A 16,547-nucleotide genomic window follows, 5' to 3' on the forward strand; every position below is an offset into this window, starting at 1 on the left:
CCACTCTCTCTCTCAGACCCACTCTCTCTCTCAGACTCTCAGACCCACTCTCTCTCTCAGACTCTCAGACCCACTCTCTCTCTCAGACTCTCAGACCCACTCTCTCTCAGACTCTCAGACCCACTCTCTCTCAGACCCACTCTCTCACTCTCAGACCCACTCTCTCTCTCTCTCTCTCTCGCTCTCTCTCTGACTCTCAGACCCAGTCTCTCTCTCAGACCCTCTCTCTCTCAGACTCACTCTCTCTCTCTCAGACTCTCAGACCCACTCTCTCTCTCTCTCAGACTCACTCTCTCTCTCTGACTCTCAGACTCACTCTCTCTCAGACCCACTCTCTCTCAGACTCTCAGACCCACTCTCTCTCTCAGACTCTCAGACCCACTCTCTCTCAGACCCAGTCTCTCTCTCAGACTCTCTCTCTCAGCCTCTCAGACCCACTCTCTCTCTCTGACTCTCAGACCCACTCTCTCTCTCTGACTCTCAGACCCACTCTCTCTCACAGACTCTCAAACCCACTCTCTCTCTCAGACTCTCAGACCCACTCTCTCTCAGACTCTCAGACCCACTCTCTCTCAGACCCACTCTCTCTCAGACTCTCAGACCCACTCTCTCTCAGACTCTCAGACCCACTCTCAGACTCTCAGACCCACTCTCTCTCAGACTCTCAGACACACTCTCTCTCAGACTCTCAGACACACTCTCTCAGACTCTCAGACCCACTCTCTCTCTCGCCCTCTCTCTCAGACTCTCAGACCCAGTCTCTCTCTCTCAGACTCGCAGACCCACTCTCTCTCTCAGGCTCACTCTCTCTCTGACTCTCAGACCCACTCTCTCTCTGACTCTCAGACCCACTCTCTCTCTGACTCTCAGACCCACTCTCTCTGACTCTCAGACCCACTCTCTCTGACTCTCAGACCCACTCTCTCTCTCTCTCAGACCCACTCTCTCTCTCAGACCCTCTCTCTCTCTCTCTCTCTCTCAGACCCACTCTCTCTCTCTCTCTCTCAGACTCTCAGACCCACTCTCTCTCTCTCTCAGACTCTCAGACCCACTCTCTCTCTCTCAGACCCACTGTCTCTCTCTCAGACTCTCAGACCCACTGTCTCTCTCTCAGACTCTCAGACCCACTGTCTCTCTCAGACTCTCAGACCCAGTCTCTCTCTCAGACTCTCAGACCCAGTCTCTCTCTCAGACTCTCAGACCCACTCTCTCTCAGACTCTCAGACCCACTCTCTCTCAGACTCTCAGACCCACTCTCTCTCAGACTCTCAGACCCACTCTCTCTCAGACTCACTCTTTCTCAGACTCTCAGACCCACTCTCTCTCAGACTCTCAGACCCACTCTCTCTCTCTCTCAGACTCTCAGACCCACTCTCTCTCTCTCAGACTCTCAGACCCACTCTCTCTCTCAGACTCTCTCTCTCTCTCTCTCTCTCTCTCTCTCTCTCTCTCTCTCAGACTCTCTCTCTCTCAGACTCTCTCTCTCTCTCTCTCTCTCTCTCTCTCTCAGACTCTCAGACCCACTCTCTCTCTCTCTCAGACTCACTCTCTCTCTCAGACTCACTCTCTCTCAGACTCTCAGACCCACTCTCTCTCTCTCAGACTCTCAGACCCACTCTCTCTCAGACCCAGTCTCTCTCTCAGACCCTCTCTCTCAGCCTCTCAGACCCACTCTCTCTCAAACCCACTCTCTCTCTCAGACTCTCAAACCCACTCTCTCTCTCAGACTCTCAGACCCACTCTCTCTCTCAGACTCTCAGACCCACTCTCTCTCTCAGACTCTCAGACCCACTCTCTCTCAGACTCTCAGACCCACTCTCTCTCAGACTCTCAGACCCACTCTCTCACTCTCAGACCCACTCTCTCTCTCTCTCTCTCTCTCGCTCTCTCTCTGACTCTCAGACCCAGTCTCTCTCTCAGACCCTCTCTCTCTCAGACTCACTCTCTCTCTCTCAGACTCTCAGACCCACTCTCTCTCTCTCTCAGACTCACTCTCTCTCTCTGACTCTCAGACTCACTCTCTCTCAGACCCACTCTCTCTCAGACTCTCAGACCCACTCTCTCTCAGACTCTCAGACCCACTCTCTCAGACCCAGTCTCTCTCTCAGACTCTCTCTCTCAGCCTCTCAGACCCACTCTCTCTCTCTGACTCTCAGACCCACTCTCTCTCTCTGACTCTCAGACCCACTCTCTCTCACAGACTCTCAAACCCACTCTCTCTCAGACTCTCAGACCCACTCTCTCTCAGACTCTCAGACCCACTCTCTCTCAGACTCTCAGACCCACTCTCTCTCAGACTCTCAGACCCACTCTCTCTCAGACTCTCAGACCCACTCTCTCTCAGACTCTCAGACACACTCTCTCAGACTCTCAGACTCTCAGACCCACTCTCTCTCTCGCTCTCTCTCTCAGACTCTCAGACCCAGTCTCTCTCTCTCAGACTCGCAGACCCACTCTCTCTCTCAGACCCACTCTCTCTCTCTCTCTCGCTCTCTCTCTGACTCTCAGACCCAGTCTCTCTCTCAGACCCTCTCTCTCTCAGACTCACTCTCTCTCTCTCAGACTCTCAGACCCACTCTCTCTCTCTCTCAGACTCTCTCTCTCTCTCTGACTCTCAGACTCACTCTCTCTCAGACCCACTCTCTCTCAGACTCTCAGACCCACTCTCTCTCTCAGACTCTCAGACCCACTCTCTCTCAGACCCAGTCTCTCTCTCAGACTCTCTCTCTCAGCCTCTCAGACCCACTCTCTCTCTCTGACTCTCAGACCCACTCTCTCTCTCTGACTCTCAGACCCACTCTCTCTCACAGACTCTCAGACCCACTCTCTCTCTCTGACTCTCAGACCCACTCTCTCTCACAGACTCTCAAACCCACTCTCTCTCTCAGACTCTCAGACCCACTCTCTCTCAGACTCTCAGACCCACTCTCTCTCAGACTCTCAGACACACTCTCTCAGACTCTCAGACTCTCAGACCCACTCTCTCTCTCGCTCTCTCTCTCAGACTCTCAGACTCAGTCTCTCTCTCTCAGACTCGCAGACCCACTCTCTCTCTCAGGCTCACTCTCTCTCTGACTCTCAGACCCACTCTCTCTCTGACTCTCAGACCCACTCTCTCTCTCTCAGACCCACTCTCTCTCTCAGACCCTCTCTCTCTCTCTCTCTCTCAGACCCACTCTCTCTCTCTCTCTCTCTCTCTCTCTCTCTCTCTCAGACCCACTCTCTCTCTCTCTCTCAGACTCTCAGACCCACTCTCTCTCTCTCTCAGACTCTCAGACCCACTCTCTCTCTCTCAGACCCACTGTCTCTCTCTCAGACTCTCAGACCCACTGTCTCTCTCTCAGACTCTCAGACCCACTGTCTCTCTCAGACTCTCAGACCCACTGTCTCTCTCAGACTCTCAGACCCAGTGTCTCTCTCAGACTCTCAGACCCACTGTCTCTCTCAGACTCTCAGACCCACTGTCTCTCTCAGACTCTCAGACCCACTGTCTCTCTCAGACTCTTAGACCCACTGTCTCTCTCAGACTCTCAGACCCACTGTCTCTCTCAGACACCCACTCTCTCAGACACTCTCTCTCTCTCTGACACACACTCTCTCTCTCTGACACACACTCTCTCTCTCTGACACACACTCTCTCTCTCTGACACACACTCTCTCTCTGACACACACTCTCTCTCTCTGACACACACTCTCTCTGACACACACTCTTTCTCTCTCTGACACACACTCTCTCTCTCTGACACACACTCTCTCTCTCTCTGACACACACTCTCTCTCTCTCTGACACACACTCTCTCTCTCTGACACACTCTCTCTCTCTGACACACTCTCTCTCTCTCTGACACACTCTCTCTCTCTCTCTGACACACTCTCTCTCTCTCTGACACACTCTCTCTCTCTGACACACTCTCTCTCTGACACACTCTCTCTCTCTGACACACTCTCTCTCTCTGACACACTCTCTCTCTCTGACACACTCTCTCTCTGACACACTCTCTCTCTCTCTGACACACTCTCTCTCTCTCTGACACACTCTCTCTCTGACACACTCTCTCTCTGACACACTCTCTCTCTGACACACTCTCTCTCTGACACACTCTCTCTCTGACACACTCTCTCTCTGACACACACTCTCTCTCTGACATACTCTCTCTCTCTGACATACTCTCTCTCTCTGACATACTCTCTCTCTCTGACATGCTCTCTCTCTCTGACATACTCTCTCTCTCTGACATACTCTCTCTCTCTGACATACTCTCTCTCTCTGACACACTCTCTCTCTGACACTCTCTCTGACACACTCTCTCTCTCTGACACTCTCTCTCTCTGACACACTCTCTCTCTGACACACTCTCTCTCTCTCACACACACACACACACACACACACTCTCTCTCTCAGACACACACACACTCTCTCAGACACACACACACACTCTCTCTCTCAGACACACAGTGGGAGGGAAATCTGATCGGGGGGGATCGGAGCAGGTGCCCTCCTCCGCAACTGCTACCCGGTGTGGGGAGGAGGGCCGTGTAAGTGCACGGGGAGGGGGCGGAGCAGGGGGGGATCGGAGCATGTACCCTCCACAACTGCTTCTCGGTGTGGGGAGAAGGAGGACCGTGTAAGTGCGCAAGGGGGGGGGGTGGAATCTGAGCAGGAGGGATCGGAGCAGGTGCCCTCCTCCGCAACTGCTATCCAGTGTGGGGAGGAGGGCCGTGTAAGTGCACGGGGGAGAGGGGCGGAGCAGGGGGGATCGGAGCAGGTACCCTCCACAACTGCTGCCCGGTGTGGGGAGGAGGAGGAGAGGCGGTAGTGAGGTGTCTCTCCCACCGCAGACTCGTTCTTCTATCCCCCAAGCCTTTTATAACCCCTCCCCCCCATCCCCCACTCCTCTTATACCCTCTCCCCCCTGGAGCGCTGCTTACCCTCGCCGCCCTGGTGATACTCAGGTCCTTAATCACCTCAGGCGGCTGCTGCCACACACACAGACAGTGACACACAAACACAGTGACCGTGAGACAGACAGTGACACACACACACACAGAGACACACACACACAGACAGTGACAGTGAGATACACACACACACAGGGAGAGAGACAGTGAGACGCACAGAGACCGTGAGACGCACAGAGACCGTGAGACGCACAGAGACCGTGACACACACACACACAGAGACCGTGACACACACAGAGACCGTGACACACACACACACACACAGAGACCATGACACACACACATACACAGACCGTGACACACACACACACACAGACCGTGACACACACACACAGAGAGACAGTGACACACACACACACAGAGACAGTGACACACACACAGAGACAGTGACACACACACACACACACACACAGAGACAGTGACACACACACACACAGAGACAGTGACACACACACACACACAGACAGAGACAGTGACACACACACACACAGAGACAGTGACACACACACACACACACACACACACACAGTGACACACACACAGAGACAGTGACACACACACACACACACAGAGACAGTGACACACACACACACACACAGAGACAGAGACACACACACACAGAGACAGTGACACACACACAGAGACAGTGACACACACACAGAGACAGTGACACACACACACACACAGAGACAGTGACACACACACAGAGACAGTGACAAACACACACACACACACACACACAGACAGTGACACACACACACACAGAGACAGTGACACACACACACACAGAGACAGTGACACACACACACACACACACAGAGAGACCGTGACACACACACACACACACATACAGAGACCGTGACACACACACACACACACACACACATAGACAGTGACACACACACAGAGACAGTGACACACACACACACACACACACACACACACACACACACACAGTGACACACACACACACACACAGTGACACACACAGAGACAGTGACACACACACACACACACACACAGAGAGAGAGACCGTGACACACACACACACACACAGACACACACAGAGACCGTGACACACACACAGAGACCGTGACACACACACACAGAGACCGTGACACACACACACACACACACAGAGACAGTGACACACACACACACACACACACACAGAGACAGTGACACACAGTGACAGTGCCAGACACACACAGTGACATTGACACACACACACACAGTGACATTGACACACACACACACAGTGACATTGACACACACACACACACACACAGTGACATTGACACACACACACACACACACACACAGTGACATTGACACACACACACACACACACACACACACACACACACACACACACACACACACACACACAGTGACATTGACACACACACACACACACACACACACACACACACACACACACACACACACACACAATGATAGAGACAGACACACACACACAATGACAGAGACAGACAGACAGACACACACACACACATACACACAATGACAGAGACAGACACACACACACACACAATGACAGAGACAGACACACAATAAGCCCACCTCTGCAAACACACAAAAATAACCCCTATCCCCCCTTGGGGTCTGTAAGGTGCCTGGGTGGGGGTATAAGGGGGCATGTGGGTTACCTGGGGCCGTGGATGGGCTGCTGGAGTTGCATAGGGAGCCAGTGCAGCTGAGAGACTGGCAGGCCCGCGGAGCCTAAAGGGAGGGACAGAGGGGCGGAGCCTAATGAGCCCGGCATTACTGGAAGAGAGAAGGGAGGGGGCAGTGCTGTAGGAAGAGGCGGGCCAAAAAAAAAAATCTTGGCAGAGTGACAGCACGGGCAGCCAATCAGGAAAGGGGGAGTTTAAAAAAAAAAAAAAAAATTAAAACCATTCTTGCAGGCTTGCAGGCTTGCAGCTTGCGGGCCGGACCAAATGGCCGGACGTTCCCCACCCCTGCTATAAAGGGATTCTACATTGTATTGTATTGTATGTCTTTATTTATATAGCGCCATTAATGTACATAGCGCTTCACAGTAGTAATACATGGGGTAATCATATAAATAACAGATAATATAAATAACAGATCATGGGAATAAGTGCTTTAGACATAAAAGTAACATTTCGGAAGAGGAGTCCCTGCCCCGAGGAGCTTACAGTCTAATTGGTAGGTAGAACGTACAGAGACAGTAGGAGGGAGTTCTGGTAAGTGCGTCTGCAGGGGGCCAAGCTTTATGTATCGTGTTCAGAATATCCACAGTGCTATTCATATGCTTCTTTAAGCAAGTGTGTCTTAAGGTGGGTCTTAAAGGTGGATAGAGAGGGTGCTACATCCATGGTAACTAGCAGTGTGTTGGATGGTAGTTGGTTGATGTTGTTAAGATTATTGAGAAAATCTGTGGACTCTTGTATGAAGCTGTTGGTGCTTCTGACTAAAGGTTTGAGGATATTCTCCACTAAGCCTGATATTTGTTCAGTGAGTGTATCCATACCTGTTATAATAGGTCTGCCGGGGTTTCCTGGTTTGTGGATTTTGGGAAGCATGTAGAAGATCACAACTCCTGGGTTGTCAGGTATTAGTTGCTTCAATTGTGGTTGCAGGTGGTTAGGGAATGTTTGAATGAGATTCATGAGTTGCTTTGTATATTCCTGGGTTGGATCATGCGTGAGTTTCTTGTAGTAGGTGTTGTCTGTGAGTTGTCTATTGCCTTCTTCTATGAATTTATTTGTGTTCATAAGCACCACTGTGCCTCCTTTATCTGCTGGTTTGATGGTGATGTTGTGGTTGTTTCGCAGTTCCTTGATAGCAGATCTCTCCATGGGGGATAGGTTGTACATAGTTTTTTTCTGCTGTGTTGATGCTAGTAAGGAAACTTGTGATCTTAAGCTCTGTATGTAGCTGTCAAGTATGATGTTGCGTCCTGTTGGTGGTGTGAAGTACGTGTTCTGCTTCTTCTTCTTGTTCTCTGTCATTATGGGGGTGCTCTCTTTTTTGTGGAAGTATTCTTTCAGTCGTAGTCTCCTGAAGAATTCTTCTAGGTCTGAGAATAATTGGATTTGATCCAGTTTGGTGGTGGGACAGAATGTTAGTCCCTTGGAGAGAACTGAGGTCTCAGGTTTTGAGAGTTCGTAATCAGACAGATTTATAACTCCATGGCAGGCTGTGTGCTCTTCTGGGTTGAGGTTGTGTATCTGTCTTGAAAAGTCAGTTCTGGTTTCCAGTTCTAAGTAGTTGTCCTGCTTTTTGTTGGTTTGAAATCCCTTATGTTGTGTCCATGGTCTGCAGTCATAATGAGAGAGGAGTTGTAGTTTCTTCTGTTTCTTCTTGATTAAGTTCCGCTGCAGTCTCTTGTGCAGAGTGTATATATATATATATATATATATATATGATAGATAGATAGATAGATAGATAGATAGATAGATAGATAGATAGATAGATAGATAGATAGATGAGCAAAGTGTCCACTATGATCTCAGCTTTTAATTTCCTATCAAACTCAAAATCTAATTTACCTACAAGCTTGTTATAACACCCCAAACCCATCGCTGTTATAAGCAAGTGGCGGTTTGTGATTAATGGCATCTTTGCCACATGATATACAGCGCACAGAAGTTTGCTGTGCAGTATTGGAAAATAAAAGTATGGTTTACAACTAAGTGAATTTAGACACTCATGTCGTCAACAGAGGGGCTTAATTAGCTCTTGATTAATGGGAGTCTATTAACGTCCCACTGTAACTATGTTATTTTCCCTGCCCTTTTAGTACTCAAGGTGTTAAATGATTCTCAACAGTTGTGAAATGCGGTCAAGAAAGACAAAGTGTAAAGGTTAAATATTACTTGAAGTATCAATGCAGCCCAGTGTTCAACTGAGAAGCACTTACCATATTAACATCAAAGCTGCTGCTTTAATGTTCTTTACAAATTATCTTGCAATTTTCAGAGCTTTAAAACTTAGGCCTGAAGCTTAACTTACCAGGCAGCATGGCAATCTGGGAAACCTTAGGTTTCACACTCCCAGAAATACTGAAAGGAGAACCCATTTCTACACAATATAAATAATTGATTTCTCCAACAACTAAACGGAAGGCTGAAAAATTGCTGTCAGACATGGAATCAGAAAGCTAGACAACGTTTGCGTGGTTTATGCGGTTAAATATGCAAGACTGATGATTTAAAAGTGCTGTTACGTGTAGCATGAGTGTCAACTAACGCCAGTGAGACGTTTAATCAAATCTTGGTGATTAATGCCTTTCTGGAAAGCAAAAATAAATCAGACACATATTTTTATATCATTTTGGAACGTCTGAAAATGGTCACGTTTTCATTTATCGGGGGTATTTTGAACACAGTGTCTTTGCCACTCTTGTTTGCTCCACCCCAATGTTACAGTAATTAGATTTCGGCGCACGTTTGCCGCATCAGAAGGCCAATTAAGAAAGAGAGCAGAGCACAGAGAATGAATCAGGCCAAGATGAAGGCAGAGAACATGTTATACTTCTAGTTACGATATTTAACGACTGTCGGGATAAATGGTCAAAAGTCATAACATAACTTTCACTTGTTTGATTTTTTTTTGTCTTAAAGTGTCAGTCTCCAAGTTTTAACTTATGTTACATGCAGTCCTACTTTGGACTGCAGCTTTAATATCCTGGCGTGGGACAGAACAGCCACTTGCTGCAGAACAACCGGGGAAGAAGACATTTAATAAAAAAATCCAAAGAAATCATCTTTTCTAAAGAACAAAAAATGTCAAACACTTTCTTTGCAACTTTTTTTTCCCCCCTGTCTCTTTTCAGAAGGGTAAATAACAGGAGCAGAGTACGATGACACCGGGATCAAGCTATGATGGATGGCACGGTATGCCGTTTAACATAGGCTGTACATTTGCTATTGGGGAGTTTAATGGCGTGGATTGGCTGACTCGGCAGGACGGTGTCAGATGAAAAACATTAACATAAACAGAATGCAAATGTTCAAAACAGAAATGTCAGAATCTGCTGAGCGGGAGAAACTCGATGCAAAAAGGACAAATATCTGTAATGAAAAATCTAGCACGAGCACCGAGCACCACTGACTGGCTCTGGCAAAAGCCAAAGTGGACATGCACCTATCTGTTGCCTTTGAATTTCCATATGCACAAGAACAATCTTTCGTACCTTAAAAGCAGCCCCTCCGTGGATGATGGATTTGATAAAAATTCCCAAATCTGTCCTGGTGTCTCTGGACTTGTTTCCCTTCAGACTTATTCCTAGTCCAGCTGAACCAGAATCATTCAATGGGATCTCAAAGCCCATCTGTGCTGTGCTGTCCAGTGGAAGGATATGGCAGTCTGGCTCCCCTTTCTGTGGTTAATAAGACAAACAAATTCTATTACACAAGACAAAGAAATTCAAATAGCTACGAAATGGGCACTTTTTTTTGCCAGGCACTCAATCTCTGACATGGTGAAACTAGATTTCAGATGAAGAGATTTCCTATTGTGCTAAATCTTACACGAGACTATCCCAAATATGACAGTAATTAGATTGTAAGGCTTACTATACTATAAGATTTGTTACACCATTGTAAAACTTCTGAGATGGGCCATTTTTAATACCACTGCACAATGTCTTGATAAGAACTTGAAATATGCCTGTGCTGCATGTGATAAAACAGAATTGATGGCAATACTGGTACTAACGAATGGCAATCAGGAACCAATTCAGATCTTTACGAGTTAGCTTCAATCTGTAAAGGGGTTCATGGCACTTCATATATAAAACAGCTAAAAGTAATTTGGCATTTTGTTAGTAAATAGTAAGAAAGAGATACAAAGTCAGCTATATCATGGTATTATGTTCTCACAAGTGTCCAAATCAAAGAGATAAAATTCTAACAAGAATGCGCGACAATTCATCAACACACATAAATCTCTGCATTGAATATTTAGTACTCTTCCACTGCTTATTTTCTTGCTGTTTTCTTTGCTCATTGTTGCTGACTTTAAAGATTGGGCTAATATAAAAATTGATATGTGGATTTACTATTAAAGAGGCAATCCAAGCATGCAATGTTTTTGGCAATTTATTTTTATTTTGAACATTGAAGTAGGGGTCTCCGGAGCTGCACCCCACTCATTTCAGCTCCGGGGACCCCTGTTTCCAGAGATACAGACCTCCTTATTGGGTGCTGGTAGCTCTGCTTGGCAAGCAGGGTTCATGTAATGACGGTGTTTCATAACTCCCACGCCCTGAGGGCCAATAGGAAGCCGTGACGTCATCAGGTTCAGCTTTCTATTGTTCGCGTTACGCGGGAGCTTTAAACCCCAGCTGCAGTGGACACCGGCACCCCATACTGAGGTCTGTATCTCTGGAAGCAGGGTGTCCCCAGAGCTGAAATGAATGAGGATCAGCTCTGGAGACCTCTTGCTTCAAACCTATGTTAAAAAAAAAAAAAACATTTAAGTCACAAAAAATAAAATCGCCCCCTGGGATTGCTCGATTAAAGGAAATTTGTATCTAAAACATGTGGAAAAAGGCAACTTCGTGACAGCATGGGACTGTGATGCTCACTGGATTAACAAAGAATAGTTGAAAAGGTGGAAGGTGAATTATAAACATGAAAGGTGATTGAATATCGTAAGACCCGAGAACAATGAACAAAACGAGTGCTTCTTATAAAAGAACATGCCGTGTCCACTCTTCAAGCCTAATGTTTTTTCTGCATCAACAGAAAAAGAAAATGTTGCATGCAAAGTAAATGCACATTTGTGCTCTCAAAATTATAAAAGAAATAAATTGTAAATTCAAATGTTCAATAAATGTACCACCAACTGTATGATGAAATGGTAACGCTTGTCCAATTTACAAATGTCTTAAGGCATCCACACCTGTGTTTTGATTTTAAAAAAAATTTGTGTTTTGGTTTTGCCATAACGCGATTGGTTTTAGATTTGTACATAATTATGGGGAAAAAAACCTTCACAAATGTATTTTTACATTGGGGTACATTTTTTTTTTACAAACGTTTGCAGGTTTTTCCAAAAGTTCGACCAGTTTATTAAAAAATAAAAAAAAAGCCAATATGAAAACAACAACTGCACTAGGACGTTTGCGGCGCTCAGATTTAAAATCCTGAAACGTGCCCATCCTTAATGCTACGTCACGTTGTTTTCTGCTGATGGACAGGCTGTGTGTGACCTACTATTTCTTGGGTCAATCACTTTATTTCCACATGCCTTACAATAAGATTTTAAGATCCTCAGATCAGGGCCTGTATCCTATTATCAACAGATTACACAGCATTTCATAGCAGCATTGTGTAAGAACAAAATATTTCCACTGTATAAAAATATATATATATATTTTTTTTTACCACACAAGTATTATTAACTGGTATATAAATACAAGCTTCCCATACCTCACGGATGCCCTTTCCATGCTACTTCGAAGGACATGGTCCCAAGTGGCTCCAAGCTTTTTTTACATTGTACACCCACTAAGGTTGCCAGGTGGCTTCACCAAAAATACTGGACATTATGGTGAAAGGTGCAACGCACTCAAGACACACACACAATCTCTCTCCAATCCGTGCTGTTTCCTCCTCTCCTTGGCCCCACCCACAGGCTCCTAACACCTGATTGGATGCGGCTGCGTAATGCAACCAATCAGGATGGCTGAATCTGCCCATGCCCTTACAACAGCCCTACTCTCTCCCTGCTCGGGCAAATCCCACGGCACCCTGTGCCGGTCAGGTCACTATTCCCAGAGAGGTAATATCAGACACACACTTTTCCAGTATTACCTCTTGTTTTTCCCTGGCCAGAGTGTCCAAATACAGGACAGTCCTGTTTAATACTCGACACCTGGCAACCCCAGCACCCACTGCTAAACAATATTTGTTCTGCAAACCCTTAATTTAAAAAAGTCTTATTGCCTAGTTATCAGACTATTGCTATAATAATGATTGACTGATCCGATGTAGTATAGTGTTCTGAGCTCGTGGGGGCAACACACGTGAATAAGACCCCAAACTGCACTTCCGTGTGTGCAGACAGCATGGGAGGTATAGCTGCAAATTACTGCGCAAGCTTTCAAAGTCACGCCCCAAAATGCCTTGCTGCTGTGGATGCAAAGCATTGTGGGGAGCGACTTTGGAAGCTCCTGTTGTAATTAACAGCTATACCTCCCACGCTACGGTGTAGTTTGGGGCCTTAAGGAACCCACTATAGTGCCTGGAACCCACCATTAAATATTTTTGGGGGGCCAAACCCCTTGAAGATGCCTCACGAGCCGCTCAGGATTCCCAAACCCCCTGTAGGGAATCACTGAACTAGATGACATGGCATATTTAAAGTCAAATGGATCATATTTACTAGTTTTCAGCCATATGGCACCTTTTTGAAGAGCAGTAACGTGTCTTATGTTCTAAGACGGATCAGTAAATATGAGCCTAAATATGAAGAAAAACACAGTGTACATGTAACAGTGTTTTCCCACCCTATTGGAGATCCCCTGTTACCAGGTGTATGGTGCATTATACCTGTTGGTTCACAAGACTGAGGTGTCCACCGATGGTTGGGGGAACTGGAGGACAGACTTCTGGGGTATATACCAGACATTTACTCCATGGTACACAGCGCCTCCATCTGCTGTCGGCTCCAGATGTATGAAGGTAACCTCCCATAGTACAACAGACTCCTTTTCCCCCAGAAAGATTACACACCAGGCAGAAGTATATTTAACAGGAACCGTTTTATTCTTCTGCTCAGCACAGTCTCTAGGCAATTCTGCCCCAACACAGTCACAGCTCTGGTCTCTCAACTTCAGATGGTCCCTGGACCTTCACTACGTATCAAGGGGCCCCCCAGCAGTCCTAGCTCCTCAATGATCTTCTAACAGGACCAGGGGAATTCCCTCCCCTCAACCCGAAGGGAAGAGGACCTGGGCCTGCCAGTGTACCGCAGCCGGTGTGATACCTTGTCTCTTCACGGTAGAGACCCAACTAACAATTTAGAGATGCAATCCCCTTAATACAGTGGGGGAAGGTACCAGGTCTGAACCCAGGATTGGGTAGACACAGACCTGATCCCATCTCCTCCCCTGTCACTCAAGGGTACTGCCTGAGTGGGGAAACCCATGATTGGTCCTAACATTGCCTGCTGTTACCAGGACTGACATTTTAGGATAGGGCAGAATAGTAGCCAGACTTGGCATGGCTACATACATAATCATTTTATTCTCTTACTCAATAGTCTATAAAGAACAACACGGAAAAGAAACTCCTGAATGAAAAGTAAAAATGATATTTGTACTGGGAAGCTGTAGCTCCTACATTCTTCTTTTTTGAACCATTGATGAGCCAATAAAGGAAAAGGGTATGATTTCCCCCTAAACAAGTTTTTTTGGTCCAAGTGTCTTTACCTTCTACTAACACCCTACACCTGCTTAAAAGCACCAGAGCTTAAGAAAGCACACAGCAGCTCCCATAAACGGATTAAGAATATATTAATCTCCGTGCTAAAAGGTCATGAATCATCACAGTAACCAGATCTAGATGACCCGAGTTTAAAAGCGTCCCCCATGGATCATGTATATAGACCAGTATGCATTAAAAGCAGTTACATCTGTTTAAAACTTTCCATAGCGGAGGGGACGTATTGTTGCTGGTCTATAATGTGTTATGACAGCTGGCATTATTTGGCACGTTGACTTGAAACACTTAGGTCCCCATTCAATATGCAGTGAACTCATTTCTGTGCATCAGAGAAAGCTGCAAACTCCATTAAAGGTGCAGATCTTGCTGCATGTTTATTTATTTAAATAACAGTACTTCACCATACTGTGTAATGAGGTGTCTGATTTCACCTACTTTTTTTTTATCCCACTCACTTGTACACTTGAAAAAGAAATCAATGTTGTTTGGAATGCCCTGTACTGTCATAGAGTTTCAACAATGAATAACTCAAATGTTGATTCCCTAAAAGGTATCACAACATACAACGTATCTAATGTACATTGCCACAGCTATTGGGACCTTTGTATTGCAGAGCCACTCACTGAGGGCCAGATGCACTGAGCTCTTAGGCTATTTAACCTAAAATAATGTCAGGTTAATCATAATAGAAGATAGATAGATACCTCGCTCAAAACCCCAAATGGAGGTATCTGCGTGCCGCCTGGGAGAAAGTAGGATAATTACTAGGTAAGTGTACTTAATAGACAAAGTACACTAAAAAGGATCCCTATTAATGGTGCACTGCAGACCAATTTTATATAATAACAAGGTCAAAGTACAGCTGGATATTAACAATTAAATACATTTTCTTGATAATCCTAATCTAATAATAAAAATGGATATAAATCCCAAAAGAAAGAAAGGATATATACCTATAGATGAAGTCCCTCAATGTTGGAATCCATGTATAGTTGGTGATTGGTGTATTCAATAGTGTCAAGAAAATCACTGTGTGAATAGATATCAGATAATAAGAGAATAGTGTCTCCTATAGTCTTGGTTGTGTTACTGCTATCTATATATACATATGGTGAAACACACAGATATATCGCTCAACACTACAAATAATTAGTGTCCTCAAAAACTGTCAATAAGTCATATGTAAGTCAAACGCAACAGTGGTGCTAAAGGTTGAAATAATATGGAAACAACAAGAAAAGCAACCTTATAGAAAGCACACGGACATACCTTAAAGTGTAAATACCTTACGTTATTTAGGCCATATCTAAAGGTGGCATTAACTCCCCCAGCAGGTGAGAGGGAAAGGGGGGAGAGAGAGAAGGGGAGACATAGAGATGGGGGGTAGGAGGGAGGTAGAGAGGGGGAGGAGTGGGAGAGCTAGAGAGAGGGTGGGAGGTAGAGGGGGGAAAAAGAGAGAGAGAGTGGGGAGAGAGAAGGGGAGAAAGCGCGAAAGGTAGAGAGAGAGAGAAGGGGAGACATCGAGATGGGGGTAGGTGGGAGATAGAGAGGGGGAGGAGTGGGAGAGCTAGAGAGAGAGGGGGGAGGTAGAGAGGGGGAAAGAGAGAGAGAGAGAGAGGGGGAGAGAGAGGGGGGAAGACAGAGAGAGAGGGGGAAAGAGAGAGGGGGAGAGAGAGAGGGAGAGAGGCCTTTTAAAATGTTATAAATCCCAAACCATTCCCTTTCAAAGATTTTTGTCATCTTGGGGGGAACTTCACTCCCCATTGTACTGCGCTGCAGATATGTTGGCGCTTCATAAATAAGCAATAATAATACAATAACCTTTATAATTTAATTCAGTACAAGCCTTCCTTGACATGGAACAGCAGCTTCACAGCATATTGAATTGGACCTCTCCAAAACAAAACTCAATTATTTTTACCATTTAGATCAAGTTTCCTGTAAAACTCTTGTGTTAAATGAGTTACGACAAAATAAAACGCACTGGTGCATATGTATCATAAACAACCCTATTATTGACTTGGAAATCGCAAAATGCCAGGCTAATTAAAATACTGTAGCATTCATAAAAACATTTCTGCAGCGTTTTAAGAATTTAAATTTGTTGTTCATTTACATTTATGGAATTATCCTGTTTATTAATTA

At 45.9% G+C, this 16,547-nt stretch overlaps 1 protein-coding gene across 3 annotated transcripts in view; it reads right to left on the reverse strand.

The window, feature by feature from the left end:
* PARD3B (par-3 family cell polarity regulator beta) overlaps nucleotides 1-16,547 on the reverse strand; it is a 774,037-nt gene that overhangs the window by 446,550 nt on the left and 310,940 nt on the right. For all 3 annotated transcript variants that reach the window (XM_075608550.1, XM_075608549.1, XM_075608551.1), the window contains exon 11: nucleotides 10,145-10,330. In XM_075608550.1, coding sequence (XP_075464665.1) covers nucleotides 10,145-10,330 — 186 coding nt within the window. The remainder of the gene's footprint in view (nucleotides 1-10,144; nucleotides 10,331-16,547) is intronic.

This window comes from Ascaphus truei, chromosome 7, assembly GCF_040206685.1.
Source record: "Ascaphus truei isolate aAscTru1 chromosome 7, aAscTru1.hap1, whole genome shotgun sequence".
Taxonomy (NCBI): Eukaryota; Metazoa; Chordata; class Amphibia; order Anura; family Ascaphidae; genus Ascaphus; species Ascaphus truei.